This window comes from Falco punctatus (assembly GCF_963210335.1).
Source record: "Falco punctatus genome assembly, chromosome: 3".
NCBI classification, from domain to species: domain Eukaryota; kingdom Metazoa; phylum Chordata; class Aves; order Falconiformes; family Falconidae; genus Falco; species Falco punctatus.
This window is the reverse complement of record NC_137582.1, coordinates 13,250,923-13,270,462: the sequence shown is the minus strand read 5'-3', so window position 1 is coordinate 13,270,462 and position 19,540 is coordinate 13,250,923. Positions and strand designations below refer to the sequence as shown.

Here is a 19,540-nt window from a genome sequence, read left to right as displayed (position 1 = left end):
CCCTGGGGACATCGGTGCTGTGGTCAGAGCTGGGGGGACACCAGACAACAGCAGCAGGATATAAATATTGGCTAAATAGATTTATTTTCATACAAAGAATACACATATCCCCCCGTTGGGACACCCCAACCCCGGGGGACACCCCGAGATGTCCCCAGCCACCCTGCTGGGTATCACCTCTATTGGCTTTACTGGCAGGATCTGTCCCCATTCCCAGAGTTTGGTGTCAATGCTGGAGTCACCTTGGGGACATCCCTGTCCCCTCTGGGGCCACCTCGGTGCCTGTGTCTGTGCAATGCTCACTCAGGGCACCCTGTCACCGGCCACCCTGCCCCACAGGGCACCCCCAGACCTGGTCCCCTGCTCCCTCATGCCCATGCTGGGGTCATCTCCAGACGTTTTAGGGTCCCCCCTGTGCCCTAATACTGAGGCTCGTACAGACCCCCCACCCTGCGCCATATGTACATGCTGGATAAAAGAAGAAAATACAGATATTTATAGTGGGGGGGGAAAATGCCCCCTGCCCCCACAAAATTGTCCCCTGTGTCCCCATCCTCATGCCTTGCTGCCAGCCAGTCCTGTCCCCTGTCCCCAGGATGGAGGTGGCCAGTCTTGCCCCATCCTTGGCTGGCTGGGCACCTGTGCCTCAGTTTCCCCATCAGTCACAGGACTCATCACCACCCCCTTGCAATGGGATGGTGGGACACAGAGGATGCAGGGTGAAGAGGAGCGGGGATGGCCACCCCGGGGGACACAGACATGGCCACAAGCCCCAAGGGACATGGGACGAAGCTGGAGGTGCCCAGGATTTATGCCAGAGCATCTTGCCTCCCACCTCGCCCCGACAGAGAAACATCACAGGCAGAGATACCTGAAATCCCCTTTTGTCCCCAAATTTGTCACACTGCTATCACCCAGCCCCAGGCATGGGAAGGTCAAGATCCAGCCACCCCACCTCCCTCTGGAGCAGGAGAGGAGGTGGCAGGGGAGATCCACAGCGGGCTTGTGTCCATCCAGCTCAGCTGCGTTTGGTGACCATCTGCCGGTCCCTCTTCTTCTTCTCCATCAACCTGGTGGGGAACGGGAGCAGGGTGGTAGCCTTAGGGACCCTCTCAAGAGGGACCTCCTGAAGGCACAGGGAGAGGACACTCACTTGCGATTGCGGACTTCTGTGAGCTCCATCAGCCGCTCCTGGGCTGCCCGTAGCTCATCAAGGCGCTGCTGGTAGCGGGAGTCACAGCCATTGGTGCGCTCATAGCTGGAGACTTGGCTGGAGAGCTCGCTGGCGCGGTCCCGTAGCTGCTGGATGGATGAGTAGAGGTTCTCCTCATCTTCCTCCTGCTCCAACACAAGGGTGTGAGGCTGGTGGCATGGACAGGACACCCCAGGGTGCTGTTCTCTCTTGCTCCAGCTGGGGAAACTGAGGCACAGGGTTCTCCAAGCCACCTGGGCCACCTGCCTTGGCATTGATGATCTCAATGTGGATGAGAAGGGCAGCGAGCTCCAGGTCCTCAGTGTAGCTGTTCTTCAATGGCACTGACCGGTAGCCTGGACACAACACCACAACACAAGCTTAGCCCTATGGTGGGGTCTGAACCCCTCGCCATGGCCAGATCCCCAAGGAGATGATGATGAGGAGGAGGAGGAGGAGGATTGCAGGGGGGTTGGACCAGATGACCTTTAAAGGTCCCTTCCAACACAAACCATTCCACAATTCAGTGATGATGAAGATGATGATGATGATGGTGGTGGTGTGGATGGAAGAACCATACCTGTTTTGAGGCCCTTGACAGGGAAGGTGGCTTGTGCCAAGAAGTTGGGGTCACTGAACATGTCCTCCTCATACACCACAAAGCGGAGGAAGGCAAACTCAGGGTTGTTGATGTCAAAGACAAACTGCTTGAAGATCCAGACAGGGTTGAAGCCATTGTCAGCTGGGGCCCAAGGAGAGAGCAGGGAAGGTCAGAGCAGGGTTAGATCCACGGACACCACCAGCATAGCACCAGCATGTTAGTGGGACATGCCAGTCCTCTTCTTTCCTCCATGAAACCCAGCCCCATCACCCATATGTCCAAGAAGACCCCAAAGGGCACAGTTAGGGTTGTCCCGCTGTCCCTGCCTGTCCCCAGGGTGCATGGGCTGGGTGGGAATGTCACCCATGTGGACCCTCACCTACAACATCTGTCTTGTTCTTGCTGTTGTCATACTCAGAGCCGCACACCTCCACCTCCACGAAGGGGCACACGATGCTCCTCCCATTCTTGGGCAGGTGCCGGGCACCGAGGATCTGTGGGAGGAAGAGGAAGAAGAGGAGGGTGAGCTCCAGACATGAAGGGCAAGGAAGGACTCCTCGAGCCAGTCCTGTGGCTCTGTTGGTTTGGGCTTGCCAAAAGCTTCATGGCCATAATTAGCCACACCACAAATTATTTATGATTTTGGACTGGTTTTAGCTTGATTTTAGCTGTATCCATGAAATTATTTTAACAATTTTTGCTGGATCCATGCTGTGCTCAAGAGTCAGGTGCCTACAAACCAACCCCTCCCAGCTGTAACTCTGAAATTATCCAAAGGTTGAGTAAGGTGCTTCTACTTTACCCTCCCCCTCACTCTCGCTCAGGTTAGGCTCAACTCTGTGCGATTATGAGGTTGTCCCGTGGGAAAAACGATGCTGCATGCAGAGAAAGACCAACAAACTCAAGAGTGTATGGGGTAATAAACTCCATGGAGCCAGTACGGGGCTGAAACATGTAAAAAGCACCCCCAGTTGAAAAAAAGACAGGGAAGAAGCAAGTCCCTGTCTTGATGGTGGACTTGTTGTCCTTGCCCACTTGCCTGCAGCTGGACTGTGATGGGTTCCACAATCTTCAGGCTGTTCTTGTCGAAGGGGTCAAAAGTCTCATCCCTCATGATGTCAGGCTGCAGAACGTAGCCACTGCGGCCACCGAGCATGAAGAGTGCCTGGTTCAGCTGCATCGGCTTGTCTATGGCCATGGGGACAGAGCAGCTCTGAGCCATGGGGCTCAGGGACCTCCCCAAGGTCCTTGGGCAGAAGGTCCTGCCCTGGCAAACCACTAAGAGCCCCAACCCTGGTTGGAAGAGGGACGCAGCTGGGTTTTGCATGAAGCACCCAGGAATGCATGGAGATGTCCCCATCAGGATGAGGAAAAAGGTTGGAGAGATCATTCAAACCACCTCCACCAACAGAACCCAGGGCAGAGCCACTGGGGATGGGGATTTTGGGGTGACCTCCAGGGATAAGCCCAGCAACCACCCCAGCAGCAGGATTTACCAGGCGTCTGGAAGTTGAGGGCCACAAGCTGGCTACCACAGATCCACATGGGCAATGGATCATAGTTGGAGGAGTCCAGGCGCTGCCCTTTGGGGTAGATGCGGCTGAGCTGGCGGCGGTTGTACTGCAGGAACTTCTTGCCCTTACTGCGGTTGGCGTACTTCTCTGCCTTGGTCTCCGGAAAGGAAGACATGTCCCGGTAGCATGCCTTGTCGGTGCCAATCTCTGAAAACACCAAGGTGGCCATTAGTGGAGGACACAGGGCTCTCTGGTGGCCTGGGGGTAGCCCACTGCAACTGCTTGGTTTTCCCCACCCATCTCTTTCCATGCTCATCCCATCACACCCCTTCTCCAGCTCTTACTGTCCTCATCAAATGGCACCGGGCGGCAATAGACAACCAGCTCGGAGAGCTCCAGTGCAATCTTCTTCCTCCGCTCCATGATCTTCCCCTCTTGCATCTGCGCAAGGGAAAACAGGAGCTGAAAGTCTCCCCCCAGCCTCCTCCTTCAGAGATGCTGGGGGTCAGGACTGTCCATCCCCCATCCTCTGCACCCTGGTGCCCCTCACCCTGGCATCGGCGTTCTGTGTGGCCTCTCGGATCTTGGCCACCCACTCACTGAGTTCCTCCTGCGTGTCTGCGGCCACGTCCAGTGACTGGGCTGCGTGGGACATCTGCTGGGAATGGATGGTGAAGACAAATGGTTTGGAGCTCCTCCCGTCTTTGGAGATAACTATAAGGACATCAGAGGGGGGCTTTACTCGAAGACATTCCCAATGGATGGCTCTGTGGAGCAAACGAAACCTCAGCGGTCCCACTCCCAGGCCCCCACCAGCCCCTCCTGGAACCCCCCCCCAGCCACCAGGGTCCTTCTCCTGATAGGATCCCATTTTTCTAATGTATGGTTTCAGCTTTCCATGCTGAAATACATTGTCCTTTGAGCTGGGGGCAAATGTCCCCTGAATCATTTGGACCTCCAAATGCCCCCCCCCCATCAGCCAAATCCCTCTGAACCCAGCCCCATGTTGCTCCCCAGCACATTGTGCCAAGCATCAGCCTGGCTGGCAATTGTGTGATGAGTTTAGGGAGCCTCAGCTTACAGCACCGAGCTTCAGCACAGGGTGCGCACCATCCTGGTGGGCTCCCACAGCCACAGTGAGAACGTGGTGGGGACACTCACCAACGTGGCAGGATGGCACGTCAATGAAGCCTTTCAAGAAGTTCCCCAGGGGGCTGTTTTCTGATGACTGCAAGAAAGGAAGGAAGACGGGGTGGTGAGGGAGGCATGCAGGGCTGAGCCTGGTGCCCACCCTGTTTAGCAGCCTTCCTCCAGCCCTCCAAATCAGTCAAGCCTGAGCAAAAGCAGAGAAAAACCACCTTCTTGGTATGCTCTGCTCCTCAGTCAAGACTCCCCCAGCCTCCAGATAAGGGTCTGAGCTGGCATGAGGCTGGGAGCATCCTCCAGCTTCCAGAACAGGGTTAAAGCTGGAGTGGGGCCATAAGCACCCCCCAGCCTATGGATAAAGGTCTGAGCTGGCATGGGGCCAGGAGCATCCCCCAGCCTCTGGATAAGGGTCTGAGCTGGCAGAGGGCTGGGAGCATCCTGTGGCTTCCGGATAAGGGGCTGGGCTGGGCATGGGGCTGGGAGCATCCTCCAGCTTCCAGAAAAGGGTCCAAGCTGGAGTGGGGGTAGGAGCATTCCCCAGCCTACAGATAAGGGTCTGGGCTGGCACAAGGCCAGAGGCATTTCAGGTGGCCTCGGTCCCAGGTGTGTGGGGACATGGCACTCACAGCCTCATCCTGCTCCTGCGCTTGCGTGCTGACAATCTCCTCCACGTAGTTGGCCGGGAACCACAGTTGCTTCTTGCCCCCATAATCCCCCCGCCACCTGCAATGGGTCAGAGGATCAAGGCAAGTGGACCAATCTGGGGGGGGACAGGGATGCTCATGCTGCATGCAATGTCAGGGAGCAGTCGGAGAAGGGATAGGGGGACAGAAAAGGAGGCAGTTAAAACCCACTGCGGGACAACCCATGGGAAAACCCAGGGTGTCCCCTCCACCTTCCACCCACGGCCATGCCCACCCGGGGGCCACCCAACCGCCCTCACCAGCCGCCGTCCTGCTTGTCAACGTTGTGGATGATGGCCTGCTTGCAGAACGACAGCTCATCCTCCCGCTGTGCTTTGTAGTCGTAGAGAGCCTTCACTGTGCACTGGGCCACCGGGGAGAGGGACACGTGTCACCATCCAGTGCCCACGGACACTGGCAGGCAGCATGCCAACTCAGACCAAATCTTCAAGCCCCCATGGTGAAGCATGGGGGCTCCTGAGGGTCCAGTACTCCAAATGATGCCCCCAAATTGCTCATGCCAGCAGTGAAACACGTTAGAGGGGACAAGGAGGGCTGGAGGCATCTGTGGTCCTGTAGGACCACCACATTCAGTGCAAAGCAGGTTCCTCTTCTTCCCCCAATGGTTCCTTCTGGTGTACTAAGGGGTTAATCCCCTGATATTACCACACTCCCTGAAAAAAACCCTTTGGGTTAAGCGTTCCAGTGTCTGGTCTTAGCCTGAAAGCTGCTCTGCTGCAAAGGGACCTTTAAGACACAGCAGTGCTGGACAATGTGGTTGTAGGATCACAGGGAAGGAATCTTGGGGCTCCAGCCAAGTCTCCTCCAAGGTCAGCTCCAAGACAGGCCCAGTCCAAAAACCTCCAAGGATGGAGACTGGGTGAGCTCTGAGACCAGTCAGTCCCAAAAACCTCTGAGGATGGAGACTGCATCACCTGAGAACTGACCCTAAACCTGATCTTTTGGGGTTCCCCAGTGCAAAAGGATCCGTGGAGATTTCATTGTTGTAGGGGCTAGCTTGTGCCAGGTCCTTGGTCCAGCCTGGGCTCTCTCCAGACCTGCCCCTGCCACCACACTGTGACAGTGATGTTGGTGGAGTTCAGACTACTGTCCCCAGGCGATGCTGATGTGGGAACGGTCAAGTTCCAGCATTGCTTGAGGGTGAGAAAAATGCAGCAAGAAGTCATAACTTCTCAGGTCAGTGGTGGGAGATTTGGTGGGTCTAAGGATAACCACCCAGGAGCCCCAGCACTAGAATTGTCATGTCCCACCATCCTCCACCTCCCAGGGACACCAGCTTGGCCCCTTACCCTGGCCATTGGCATCTTGTTGGCCTCTACGTAGAAGTGGGGTGTCCGCACCTCATACAGTGCTCCATAGTCCAGCTCCTGCAAAGATAAATGCCTGAGTGGATCATCTGGATGCAGACAGGGGCTACAAGGGGATGTGGTGGGGGCTGGGCTACTATATGTGATTGAAAGGAGGCTGAGAGGGACCCAACACCCCTTTGCAACTTGTTGGAAGGGAATTATGGTGGAGCTATAACTGTGGGCAATGGCTGCAGAATGAGCTTGGACAGTTCTGTTTGGGCTTCAGCCGAGAGGCTGGAGGAGACCTTCCCACCATGGTGGAGCTGGGGACAGGGCTTGGTTACCCATGGTACAGAGCCACCATCACCACTGCTGGGAGCACTCACGGTGGTGCCCATCTTCTCCAGGGTCTCCTCATTGATGGGGTAGCGCAGCTTCATCTTGCGGTAGAGTGGGTGCTTCTCATAGTAGCTGATGAGGTCCACAAGGCTCTCAAACTCAGCTGAGCTGCCTAGCATAAAGAGCCGACCCTCCTGCTGGATGCGGCAGTGCTTGATCTTCCCCTCTGCCCTGGGGCCAAGAGAGCCAAGGAAGGATATGTGAGGGGTAGCCGGACCCTTGTTCCATCATGGAGATGGGCAGGAGATGATGCCCTTCCCCCAGCAGGGATGCCACCAGGGTGACCGCCCTGAGGACATGGCCTTCCCATCACCACAGCTAGGTGGTCTCTGCTGTGACAGCACCAAGAGTCCCCTTGGTGTCACCTTGCTGACCCAGAGCAAGCACCTGCCACCCAGCATGGAGCCACAACAGACATGAGCCAGGCAGTTCTCAGCTTGGCCAGCAATGTGGGCATCGTGGCCAAGCCTGGCCAGCCTCAGTGTGCTGGGGTGACCACACTCACCGGAAGGAGATGGCATAGGAGCTGGGTTCACTGCGCTTGCGCACCAGGAAGGCTCCATCCCGTGGGACCCGCATCAGCATGTGCTCGGCCTGCAGGCGTGTCAGGCTGGCATGGTACCACCTGGTTGGGCAGAGCATGGTGGTGGTGAGCTGGCATTGGCATTCCCACACCCCAGGGGGCACCCAAGACTTGACACCAGGGAAGGAGGAAGGTGGTGGACCCAAGGGACCGAGGGGATAGGGATGGGGACCATCCTCACTCTTTGCTTTCATGGGCATTGGGTTGGGGGACGGGGTCGGTGAGGCGCATCTCAAACTCGTTGCAGCGGAGTGGCACCTCGCGGTAGTGGCAGATGAGGCTGTAAAGGCTATCGAAGACCAGGTTGTCTGTCAAGTAGAACTTGGTGGCACCGGCCTCCTGGCGTGAGTGGATCCGGCAGTGCTGCACCCGGCTGGATCTCCTGCCACGGTGGTGAGGGAAAGGCAGGGGTGAGTCAATTCAGGTCCATGTCCCCACTGTTCCACGCTTGGGGGTCTGTATGCTTTCCCCCACAATAAGCCATTCCAGCCACCAACCCAGCCATTGGCTGGAGGGACAATCTCTGGTGGGATGACCAGACCAGCTCAGAGCGGGTGGGATCCTGCCTTCCCCCTGGAGCTCCTACCAGAAGGAGAGGGTGTAATCACCCACGAAGGTCTCGCTCTCGCGCACCAGGAAGGTGCCATCCTTGCCGCCTGTCTCAGTGCAGTACTCGTGCAGCAGCTTCTCAGCAATCTGTCGCCCGTCGCGGCCACCTCCCAGCTTCCCATGGAACCACTTTTCCGTGAAGTGCAGCTCATTGTTGTTGAACTCCTACAAATTCACCCCAAAATGGGTGTTGCCATCCACTTACCCTCACTACAGAGTCCTCCCTAAACTCCCCTACGGATGCATCTTGCCCCTCACACACCTCCTTTTGCTCCACCTCCTCTTCATCCTCATTGAACTGGTAGCGGGATGTCTCCTCTGAGTAGTAGATCTTGTTGCTTGTCAGGACAAAATAATGGGGGCTCCAGGTCTGGGAGGGAGGAAAAGCATCACCAGGGTGTGGAGGACAATGGCATGGATGGATGGGGCTTTGAGATGGCTGTTTCTGCCCTCTCCTGTCCCCCACAGCATTGCAATGGTCTAGGACAGCCCATGCCCCACGCCCAACCCAAACCCCAGTGCGCATCCCCATCTGACAGACCCCAATAGGCCCCTGGCTGCCATTGGCAGGGAGACCCTTACGTGGTCGATGGGGTCTTCAAGGTAGAGGATGCCATTCTTGATGGAGTTGCTGATGTCATTCTCTGAGTAACTGGCAGTGGAGACCTCCTCGTACAGGTTCCCTTCAACCAGCTTCTTGTGCTGGGGACAGCCCAGGGAAGGGAGCTCAGCAGTGGGCACGGTGTCCCCGTTACACTGAGCTCCCAGCCCTCAGGCTATGCTTGGGCTCCTGCAGGTCCCTTTCCACCGCCCCCTGTTCCCCTGGACCAATCTTTTGCAGTAGAACATTGGAGAGATGTCCTACCTGTGCATAGAGGGATATCACTCTTGATTTCTAAGATTTGGGACTCCTTTGATTTAGAGAATCACCAGCCCTCCCAGCCCAACACAGTCCTTGTCTCTCCTGCAAAGAGGGGCTTTGGGGTGCTTTTTTCCAGCTCCGTACCTTGATTAGGATCTTCTTCTTGAGCTGGGTGGGTGAGGGCAACTCATCAGCATTGATGTCCACTGGCTTAGTGAGTAGCATGTCCCCAAAGACCTTCTTGAAGTGGGATGCCATGTTCCTCTGTTGGACAATGCTGCAGTGGTCTTCGATGGAGAGGATAATGGGGAACCTGGACGAAGCAGGTGGCAATGGTGGCCTTGGATTAAGGCAAAGGAGGGGTTGCCTGCCTGGCCCAGAACTGGTGTGTCATTGTGGGGCTAGGGCTTACTCAGAGGTGACAAATGCGTGCTCCTTGATGGTGTGCAGCACATCCAGGAACTTGATCTTGGAGGTGAGTGTGTGGCCATGGTAGATGATGGGGAGATCATCTGGACCATCCCAGCAGTCCACTGAGTAGGGAAACACCTTGGTTAACACATGCTGGGCACCAACTGTGCACGGGGGACCATGTTTTTGAGCCCCCAAAGGACATGGAAGACTCCCCACCCCAGTGCTGTGGGATGGGTACAGGGGATGGTCTGTCTGATGCAACACGAGGTGCTGGGAGGAGCTCAGCATCTCTGCAAAGTGCTCTGGGGACTCACACTCAATGCAGCGGCAGCCCATGCGCAGGCAGCGGGCATACGCCTCCAGAGAGGATTCGCTGGAGAACTGGTCCCCCGTCAGGTACCTGCAGAACAGAGAAGGACCATCAGCAGCCAGGGCTGCCCCAGCCTAGGTGATGGGATGCTCATGGAGGTCCCCAAGGAGAGCCCACCCTGTTCTTACGTGTTGTGGGAAGAAGAGATCCAGTACTGGGACAGGGGGTGGTTCATCTCCTCGGGCACCACACGCTCATACTTGGCGTCCATCACCATGTTCTCCTTGGAGAAGAGATACGTGAGGAACTAGGTGGGGGAAGCAGAGAAGTCAGAGCCTGATGGGACCAGGAAGACACCCCTGGGTGGGTACTGGGTGGGGCCACCCACCTCATCCAGCTGGAAGGAGGGGTCTGCTGCCTCACTGGAGCCCTCCTTGAGGTAGGTGCACATATAGTCCCGCACCATGCCCACGTCGCTGGCCCAGGGTTCCTGAAGTGCAAATGTGGCTGTCATTACATGGGGAACCGGGCTCGGGCATCCCATGGGGCAACCCTTGGGACCTATGGGGGTCCCCTAGGTTGGGGGTGAGAGGGATGCTGCAGGGGTCTCTAAGAGAACCCACCTTCTGGTCATGTAGCAGGAACTTCTGGAAGTCATAGAGGGAGACCTGGCACAGCTCAGGGCGGTCCACATTCCTGGGACATGGAGTGGCCATCAGTGAGGACTGGGAGCAGGAATTGGGGTAGACCCCATGGGAGAGTTGAGGCTGTCAGTGTTCATCTGCAGCTCAGCCTCCCTATGCCCCCAAATCCTGCTCCACTCCTGCCAGCTGTGGCAGCCGGCAAGGGGCTTGGGGAAAGCACAGACCATAGGGGTGGTGGGGGTGCAAGGGGAACCTTGAGCTGTTGGGTGCTGCTAGAGCAAACACTCCCACCATCACCCTGTCAGCCGGGAGAGGTGGGCACACAGCTGGAGTGTGCTGCATTGCTTGAGGACATGGGGAGGAGGGAAGAGTAACATGTCCCTATATTCCTGGCACACATCCCCACTCCCATAGCTTCTCATCCCTGCTCCCATTGCTGCTCCCTTCCTCTCTCCCATTCTGGTTTCATCCTTGCTCCCATTCCCACTCCCATCCCCACTCCCACCTCCACTCCCATCTCTGCTTACCTCTGTTTTCTGCTCCCATCCCTGCTCCCTTCCTGCTTTCAGCCCCTCTCCCATCCCTGTTCATCCCTGCTCCCATCCCTCCTCCCACCTCCACTCCCATCTCTGCTCATCCTTGATTCCACCCCTGCTCCTGTCCCTGCTCTCAGCCCCTCTCCCATCCCTTCTCATCCCTGCTCCTGTCCCTGTTCCCATTCCCCCTCCCATCCCCATTCCCATCCCTGCTCATCTCTTCTCCCATTCCCGCTCTCATCTCCGCTCCCATCCCTGTTCCCATCCTCTGCTCTGCTCCTCAGTCTGGCTACATAGACCACCTGATGCAACCAGCCCTTGGAGGCTTGGCCGGGGTGGCAGCTGTGGGACTGCAGGGTACTCACCGCAAGGGGAAGGATAGCTCCAGCTGCTCGATGACCTGCAAGGCAAAGGACAGGATCAAGCTTAGCTGGTGGGGGATGCGCCACACTGGGAAGGGGCATGCTTGGGAAGACAAGCCATGGCTCTTACCGACTTCTGTGCATCAAACATCAGGTTTTTGTAGAACTGGATGAAATGGGAGAAAGTCATCTCATTCCTGGCTTCCACCTCCTGTGGGAGATGGTGCTGCATGAGAGTGGGGCCACCTGACTGGAGCCAGTGACGCTGGGGCTGGCTCCAGCCCGGCTGTGGGAGCTCAAAGACCATCCCTCTGCATGGCTGGGGTGCCCAGGGGGTCCTTACCATGAGCTTGTCCCGCAGGAACCTCATGTTGGGTACACGGTAGTTCACCTGGGGCAGCATGGCCTTCAGGTCCTTCACTGTGATGCTGCGGGAGGGTAAGCCAACATCAGTGCACTGGCCAGACCCAGGAAAGGATGGATAACTCCTGGATGGGTCTCAGCTCCTGACACCAAGGGACCCACCCCAAATACTGGTGCCGGCATGGGACTGCCACCCAACCAGACTGTGGACTCTTGCAGTGGCACAGGACCCCTAATTACATGGGGTCTGGCATGAGTGTGAGCAGAGGGTTAGGGAGAAGAAGCACATCCAAGAACCAATAGGGTGCTCTAAGCCATCATCCCAGCTAGAGATGACGCCCACCCTCATCATCATTTCAGTCCAAGTTCACTTGATTTGGGTTTTTTCCTGTCTTGGGGAGATGTTTATGGGCTGCATCAATGTCCCGGCCCCTCCTGGTGCTGATGGAAATGCAGCAGCAGGCATGGGGGCATCAGGGTCCCCATGGTCCTTACAGCAGTGAGGAGGGGATGTGCACTTGGGTCTCTGATTTTCAGTGGCTTTGAGCACCCCAGATAACCTGGTACTACATTGGCCCACAAACCTCACCCCCAGCCTGGCTGAGCCTTCAGATTTGAGGTGCAAGCGGGGGGATACGGCCCTGTCCAGCCAAACCCACCAGCCACTTCCTGGCACGGGGCTGTGCCATGCTCACCTGCCTTCCCGCGACCGGTCCATCCCATCAAACTGTTTGCGAAGCCACCTGGGAAGGAAGGGATGGATAGACAGTGCTCAGTCCCAGGGGGGACAAAAGCCCCCTGGGTTTGCCTCCAGAGGGGCACTGGGAAATGGGACCTAATGGTCCTTCCTCACCTCTCGATCTGTAGCGGGGTCTGGGCTTTCTGGGTGTCCACCACCAGCCAATTGAGGCCTGTTATCCACAGGTTGATGTCCTCCTCGCAGAAAGCTGGAAGAGGAAGAAAGAGGTGATGAGGTCGGGATGCGGAAGATGGGATGCTTGGGAGGGAGTGAGAGCCCAAGGGTGGCCAAGGGGAGTAGGAAGGGAAGCCACGCACCAGCCACGCTGAGTGTCCGCAGTCTGAAGTCCATTCCATAAAGGATGATGAAGCACATGGTGAAGTCGAGCTTGCGAGCATCCTCGGGGTAGCGCTCGAAGTCCCGTGAGTTCTTCCCCAGGCGGATCTCCTTGATCTCCCGAATGTCGACTGCAGGGAGAGAGGAACACGGGAATGTCCCCTGACACCCTGCAACCACGGACCCATGTGCAGGGCTCGGGGAGGCTGCAGGAGGTGGGACTGTCAGGAGCCCATGTGTCCTCTGGGGAGCCTTGTCCCCAGGGTGGTGCATCCCCATGGCACTGCTCACAGGTGTGTGATGGTATTGTGGGCGCAGTGCCCATGTGTCCTCCAGGGAGACAGGCCCCCACTGCCCTCCAGTGATGTCTCTGCTAGTGTCATGCTACCCATGGGTATTGCATGTCCATCAGGAAACTGTGTCCCCAGAATGGGGCATCCCCGTGGCACTGCCTGTTGGCGCATGCATGGCCATGTGACCTCCAGGAATCTGTGTACCCAGGACAGGGTGGCCCTGCAGCACTGCTGCACTTGTGTGACAGCACCATGGGTACGATGGCCACATGTCCTCCAGGGAACTGTGTCCCCAGCATTAAGTGTTCCTGCAGCACTGCTGCAGCTGCATGACGGCATCGTGGGTGCCATGGCCAAGTGTCCCCAAGAAGGGGTGTCCCTGCAGCACTGCTGCAGCTGTGAGACAACACCATGAGTGCCACAGCCACACAACCTCTAGGGAACCATGTCCCCAGGGCAGGGTGTCCCTGTAGCACTGTTGCAGCTGTGTCACAAGAGCATGGGTGCCATGGCCATGTGTCCTCCAGGGAGCCATGTCTCTGGGGATGGGGTGTCCCTGCAGCACTGCCTCCGGGTGTGTGAAAGCACCACACTCCTGTTTGTCCTCCAGTGACTCGTGTCTCCAGGATGTGGAGTTCCAACAGTGCTGCCCACTGATTTCCTGGCTTTGTGGGTGCCACGTGTCCTCCAGGTTCAGCCTGCCACATCCCAAACAGCATGCCTCCAGCCACCTCTCCCCTGCCTCCTCCTCCCCAAGACAGAACCTGCTTGGGGTAGGCTGAGCTCATCTTTTAATTGAAGATGTCTGCCCAAAGGTGGCAATTTGAAGCCCTGGCAGCCCAGACCGCAGGGTGTTTCTTTCCTGCTGCACTGCTCTCTCATTATCTTGCTATATAAAGCCCCGCCAGCGGCAGGAGGGCTGGGTTTCCGGACCACAGTCTTCCTCACCGCTACACTGCCAAAGGAGACTTCTGACTACTGGTTTTGCCAAGTGGACACATCCCACTGGGAGCAGAATAATAATATGATGATGATATTAGTAATAATACCCAAAGTTGTTCTCGATACCATGAGCATCACCCCCCAGGCAGCTCTGCACTTGGGGGCTGAGCCACCGGCACCGGAAAGGTCATTGTATGGCTGAGGGCAACCGGACCACTGTGCCGGGGTATTGTCCTGCCAAGGAAATGGGTCATTTCCCGGAGAATTTCCAGCCAAGACGTGTTTAGGATGTGGCGGTGGGGAAGGGTGCAGGCGTGTCAGTGGCTTGATGGAAATCCTCAGCCTAATCCAAAGTGGGGAAAGAAAAGCTGAATGTGGGGAGGAATAAGGGATGAGGGAGAAATTGGCCTGATTAAGCAGGAAAAGAGGTGCAGAATAGTTTAACTTGGCAGAAAAAATCCATAAAGCACTGGAGGCTTTATCCAGCCTCCTCTTGCTGGATGACCACAAGCCAAATTTCACAGATTGGAGTGGGATTTTAACACAAGTGATACACAGGGGATCTGCGCCCCTGCATGTGCTTTATTTTGGGAGTAGATCTCAAGAAATAAAACCCTGTTGCTGTCTCTGTGCAGCCCCCATGTCTTGGAGAAAACCCTCTTTGATGCAAACAGGCAGATATTTGGGAGTAAAAATGGGTTTATAGGTTAAAAACCAGCTGCTCATCCCCAAACCTGTCTTTCCTCACAGTACCAGAGAGAGGTGAGAAGCCAGTGGCTATCAGGGCTCCACCAACAAATTGCAATGTAGCCATCCCCCCAGTTCAACACCAGGTCCCTGGTCCCTGCCTAGCTTGTGCTGAGGACCCCCGAGCTGGGCGCAGTGCTCCGGGGGGGTCTCCCCAGAGCAGAGCAGAGGGGCAGAATCCCCTCCCTTAACCTGCTGGCCACGCTTCTCGGGGTGCAGCCCAGGATAAGGTTAGCTTTCTGGGATGTAAAAGCATGTTGCAGCTCATGTCCAGTTTTTCATCCACCAGTACCCCCAAGTCCTTCTCCACAGGGCAAATCGCCTGACCCCACAAAAAAGCCAGGGGAAGAGGGAGCGGCACGGGGCTGCACAATGCAACACGGCCGGCGGCTTCCTGGAAACCACATCTGCAGCGGATTTGCAGCAATCATGTCAGAAGTATGTCTCCAAACTCCTCCCTGCATTGTCTCAGGGGTCCCGGGTGATTAAAACACTCTGGAAGTCAGTTCCAGCTGTGAAAATCCCTTTTCTCTTCTAATGCAAAGCAAGCAGCATGGTGCAAAGAAGATTTTAAATGGTGGGAAGATGATGTAGGAGCAAGTTCTGCCCAGTGGCTTTTAGGGATGCTGAGAGCCTGGGAGTTTTCTTAATGCATTAGGAGAAAAGCAAAACAAAGCAGCTGGAGGGGATGGTTGTGCTGGGAAAACCCACTGACTTGGGCAGTGCTGTGGTGGCGTGAGCCATGTGCCCTCGTGTTTGCCTTGGTCATGCCTTCTTGTAGGACACGTAGCAGCTCAGACCCTCCTGTACAGGTGTGATTGGATGACCCTATCTCCCAGAGATCCCCGTGGTGCTGTGAAGCTGACATAAAACCTGAAATAAAAAATTTCCTCCTGGTCCAGTGGTGTTAAACCCCATCTGGATTTTCACCTCCCCAAATGGTCCTGTTTGTAATTATTTGCCATTAGTGAGGCTGGAAGTGTGATCCCAAATAGCTGTCGTCATGGCAAACCACCCCTCCAAAATGCTGCTGGGTTTGCCAAGCTGCCTTTACCCCTATTTCTTTAAATTTCTTGTAAAGATCCCTTTTGGACGGTTTTCTGCTAGATTTCATCCTTGTGCTGGGGATCAGGGTCTGCTGAGGGTGATAAACTGGAAACCCTCCAGGATGAGGTTAATTTTGGAGGCGATGCTACAGGTTACCCCATGGCATGGACACTCATCCATTGGCTGCTTAATGAAGCGTGTAATTAGCCTACATGGCACAGGGCTTCTAAGGGAGAGCCAGGATCTATGTTCTGGTCTTGCCAGTCCATAACAGAGACATCAGCGCAGTTGGTTGTCCCTGCTAATCCCTCTGCAAGCGGGGTGCCTGGTTGAAGGGGTGATTTAAAAAGGCCTGGGAAGGAGTGAGGTCAGGCGTGGGGTGGGAGCAAGACCCCAGGGATGAATAGGAGACCCTGGTGCTTCCACAATATCACAGCAAGTGGGAGGATGTGTAAGCACAGAGCAGGGCTGGACCAGGGGGTGAAGATGCTCCAGCCCAGCATCAAGACAGGGATTGCTCCCACGCTGGCCTGGGGAAAGCAAGTGGTGGGACTGAATGGCAGAACTGTATAATTTCCAGAGGGATTTTCTTTTTTCCCCCCCCTTCTGCATGACCTTGGAGGATGTCCACTCATTCCCACAGAGGGTTTTGGGCCATTGCATAGGAGTAGCCATATCCCAAGGCACTGGTGGGGAAACTGAGGCAGGGCATTGGGCATTGGGCACTGGGAGCGACCTGAGACCCTGACCCAGTGGCATGCAGTGCTCCCAAAACAAAACAAGCAGCTGGAAATGTGTTATTTCCATGAGCAAAGAATGAGCTTTTCCCCATGAAGACCAAAACCACCTCTCCAAAAATGGGTGCCTTTCCTTCCCTCGCCCGTCCCTCCTCCTCCTCTCACAAATCTACTCCCATGCCCAGCAGGTCCAGACAAGCACGGATCGTACTCATGCTGATACTCATCTCTGGGTGCCACCTTCTTTCCCAGCTCAAAGCCTTGCCATGGCTGGCAGTCCAGTTCAGGGTCAGCCCCTCTGAGCAGGAACTGAACCCTCCTGGGGATTTTGCTCTGTCTTGCATAAAATTAGTGGTGGGTGGTGATTTTTGGGTGGGTGATCCGTGATTCCTAAAGACACCATCCACATTCCTCTGGGGAAAAGGCATCTGTCACTTCCCAAACCTCCAGGGTGGGCTTTGCCATCCTCCAGGTGAGATGATACCCCCAAACTGGGTTCCTCCCTGCATGTGGATGTGGGATGAGGCAATGGTATAGCTCCATTTCACCCCAACCCTGTGTTTTCATCCATTGACTCTTTTTAGCCCAATTTAAGAGGAGGTGCAAGCCTTGAGGTAACAAGCAACCAGGTAATGAACACCAAGGTGTGGAGCTCCACTGATGCCTAGCAGTGGGATGATGCCTCAACAGCCTACTAGCCACCAGTGAATCCACAGGTAACAGTGATTTTTATGGATGCTTCAGTGGGAGCATCTCCTATGCTGGACACCAGTGCTACCAGTCCAAACTCTGCATTGACATAATTAATGCATGTGGGGCAGAGCCCAGCTGGCCAGGTCCTTTCTGGGCTGCATGGGGCCACCAGCATGCTCTACTCCATGCTGCTGCCTGCCCCAGCAGTCAAAGCACCGTGAGCAGGCAAGGTGATGACCAGCTCCTTTACCTCCTTGCCAGGGAGGGTATAAAACCCTGGGGATGAAATGGCAGCAGCTTGATGCCTGTAGCAACTTATGGGCCATGTGAGATGGGATGGAGGAGGCAAGGGCTGCTGAGACCAGCAACTCCTGCATTTATATCTCTGGGCACCCCACGATGGCCAGGCACTCAATCATGGCCAGAGACCCCACCATGGTAGGGCATCCCATTGCAGCTGGGCACCCGACTATGTCCAGGCACCCCACCATATCTGGATATCCCATTGTATCTGGACATCCCACTGTGGCCAGGCATTCCCACTATGGCCAGACAATATGGGGTCGCTGTAGTCAGATGCCCCACTGTAGCCAGGCACCCCACCACAGCTGGACACCCTACCATGACCAGGCACTTCATCACACTGGGCATCCCACCGTGACCAGGCACCCCACTGTGACTAGGCACCCCGCTGTGGCCAGACACCCCACTGTTCTTGGGCACCCCACTGTAGCTAGGCATCCCACCACAGCAGGACACAGTAGGGCACCCCATCATAGCCAAGCACCCCATTGCCAGGCACCCCACAGCCAGACGCTCCATCATGGTTGGACACCCTATGGCCAGGCACCCCACCGCATCTGGACATCCCACCATGGTAGGGCACCCCACCACAGCCAGGCACCCCACAGCCTGTGACCTCAGCATGGTAGGGCACTCCAACACATCCAGGCACCCTGCAGCCAGGCACCCCCATGGTAGGACATCCCACCACAGCCATGTGCACCATAGTCAAGCACCCCACCACAGTAGGTCTCCTCACCAGAGCCAGGCATCCCACAGCCAGGCACCTCACTGCAATGGGACATCCCACCATGACCAGACACACCACGGCCAGGCTCCCTGCCACGAGTGGGCATCCCACCATGGCTGAGCACCCCACAGCCAGGCACCCCACCACAAGCATGTCCCCAGCCCCCAGCACTACTGTCACTGATACTCACTGTCCCCCTCCACCTTCTCGGGTGTCCGGCTCCAGATGATCTGCCGGGTCTCCAGCTTCACCTGGAAGGTCCTTCGCTCTGGCCTCTGAGACTTTTTCTGATAGAATAAGGTGAGGACGGTGCCCATCTCCAGGCAGCGGAGGATCCTGCCCATGTCCCCTGCCTCCATCCTGCCGTCCTCCAGAAAGCCATTGACGCTGTTGAGCCTGGCCACAGACATCTTCACTGTGCGGCCATCGCCCAGCGGAGCCGCAGAACCAGGGTTGTCTCATGCAGAAGAGGTCGAACCAAAGAGGCGAAACCTCCCCGGGGATTTTCTCAGCTTGCCCCAGGCGTGGGCTTCCTCTAAGGCCGACGACCCCTCCACCGCACCACAGCCACGGCAGGGAGCCGGGCTTGGCGGCAATGGGGAGGGAAAGGCTGGACTGGAGATACCGTGACCTTCTCGCTGAGGCTGAATCTGGCCCCGGTGTTGGCATCCAGCGGCAGTGGGAGAAGATGGGCAGCGTCGGCGGCGATGGCCTTGTGGTTCCGAGCCAGGGGTGAGAAAAACCATCCGGCCACTGCAGGATGGCAGGGGGTCCTTTGCGGGTGAAGAGGGTGGTGTGGGGGGAAAACCCAGCCGAAAAAAAGCAAAGTCACCCCAGAACTGATGGTGCCTGCGTTGAGGTGGCAGATCCCCACCCCCGGCCTCCGGGCCAAGCGGGGCCGGGGCTGGGAGCGGGGTGCAGTGAGGGAGTGCCGAGGGGTGCTCAGCCAGCCTGGGGAGAAGCGGGGTCCCAGCAGGGCGGGATGTGGGATGCAGGTTCGGGGCGGTGGTGGGTGGGGAGGGGGGGGGCTCCCGCCAGCTGCCTGCCACCCCTCTCCTCTGCCTCTTAATTTCGGGCTGATGAAATGGACGCCCAGAGGAAACTGCAATCACACATGGCCGGAAAGAGATCAGAAAGGAATTTAAAAAAAAAAAAAATGCAGGATCTTGGAGAAAGGAAAATCAGAGCAGAGGAAAAGACGGCTGAGGGTGACATCTAGAGGAGCTCAAGATGGGGACCGGCTTTGCGGGGTGCCCCAGGCCTGCCACCGGCTCGGGGGCACGGTGGGGTGGGGATGGGTTTGCCTGGGTGGAAAATTGGTTGCTTGGCAAAAAAGGGTTAAAGATAAGGAAAACGGCTGCTGTGGCTTTAGTTCCTGGCTGTCCCCGCCTCCACACTGATCTCGGACTGAAGCCCATGAGTGACCCAGACCAGAGTCACTGCTG

The 19,540-nt window shown here is 56.6% G+C and overlaps 1 protein-coding gene across 2 annotated transcripts; it reads right to left on the bottom strand.

Moving 5' to 3' along the window:
• Positions 1–65: 65 nt before the first annotated feature.
• Positions 66–19,094, bottom strand: LOC308061322 (1-phosphatidylinositol 4,5-bisphosphate phosphodiesterase gamma-1-like). Of its 2 annotated transcripts, none has more exons than XM_080381128.1 (32): positions 18,286–19,094; positions 12,585–12,734; positions 12,382–12,475; positions 12,224–12,271; positions 11,509–11,593; positions 11,296–11,376; positions 11,169–11,203; positions 10,247–10,319; positions 10,012–10,113; positions 9,812–9,906; positions 9,628–9,713; positions 9,312–9,432; positions 9,044–9,212; positions 8,620–8,739; positions 8,300–8,407; positions 8,015–8,202; positions 7,610–7,810; positions 7,351–7,470; positions 6,833–7,016; positions 6,447–6,524; positions 5,397–5,500; positions 5,080–5,176; positions 4,469–4,535; positions 3,858–4,021; positions 3,652–3,748; positions 3,290–3,514; positions 2,833–2,981; positions 2,173–2,287; positions 1,773–1,934; positions 1,460–1,548; positions 1,154–1,338; positions 66–1,070 (listed from the first exon to the last, which is right to left on the bottom strand). In XM_080381128.1, the coding sequence occupies exons 1-32, from the start codon at positions 18,503–18,505 to the stop codon at positions 1,019–1,021; spliced, it is 3,864 nt and encodes a 1,287-aa protein (XP_080237254.1). In that variant the 5' UTR covers positions 18,506–19,094; the 3' UTR covers positions 66–1,018. The 2 variants fall into 2 exon arrangements, with proteins under 2 accessions (XP_080237254.1, XP_080237253.1); XM_080381127.1 differs by having other exon boundaries at positions 9,812–9,930; positions 18,286–19,093.
• Between the last annotated feature and the right edge of the window lie 446 nt (positions 19,095–19,540).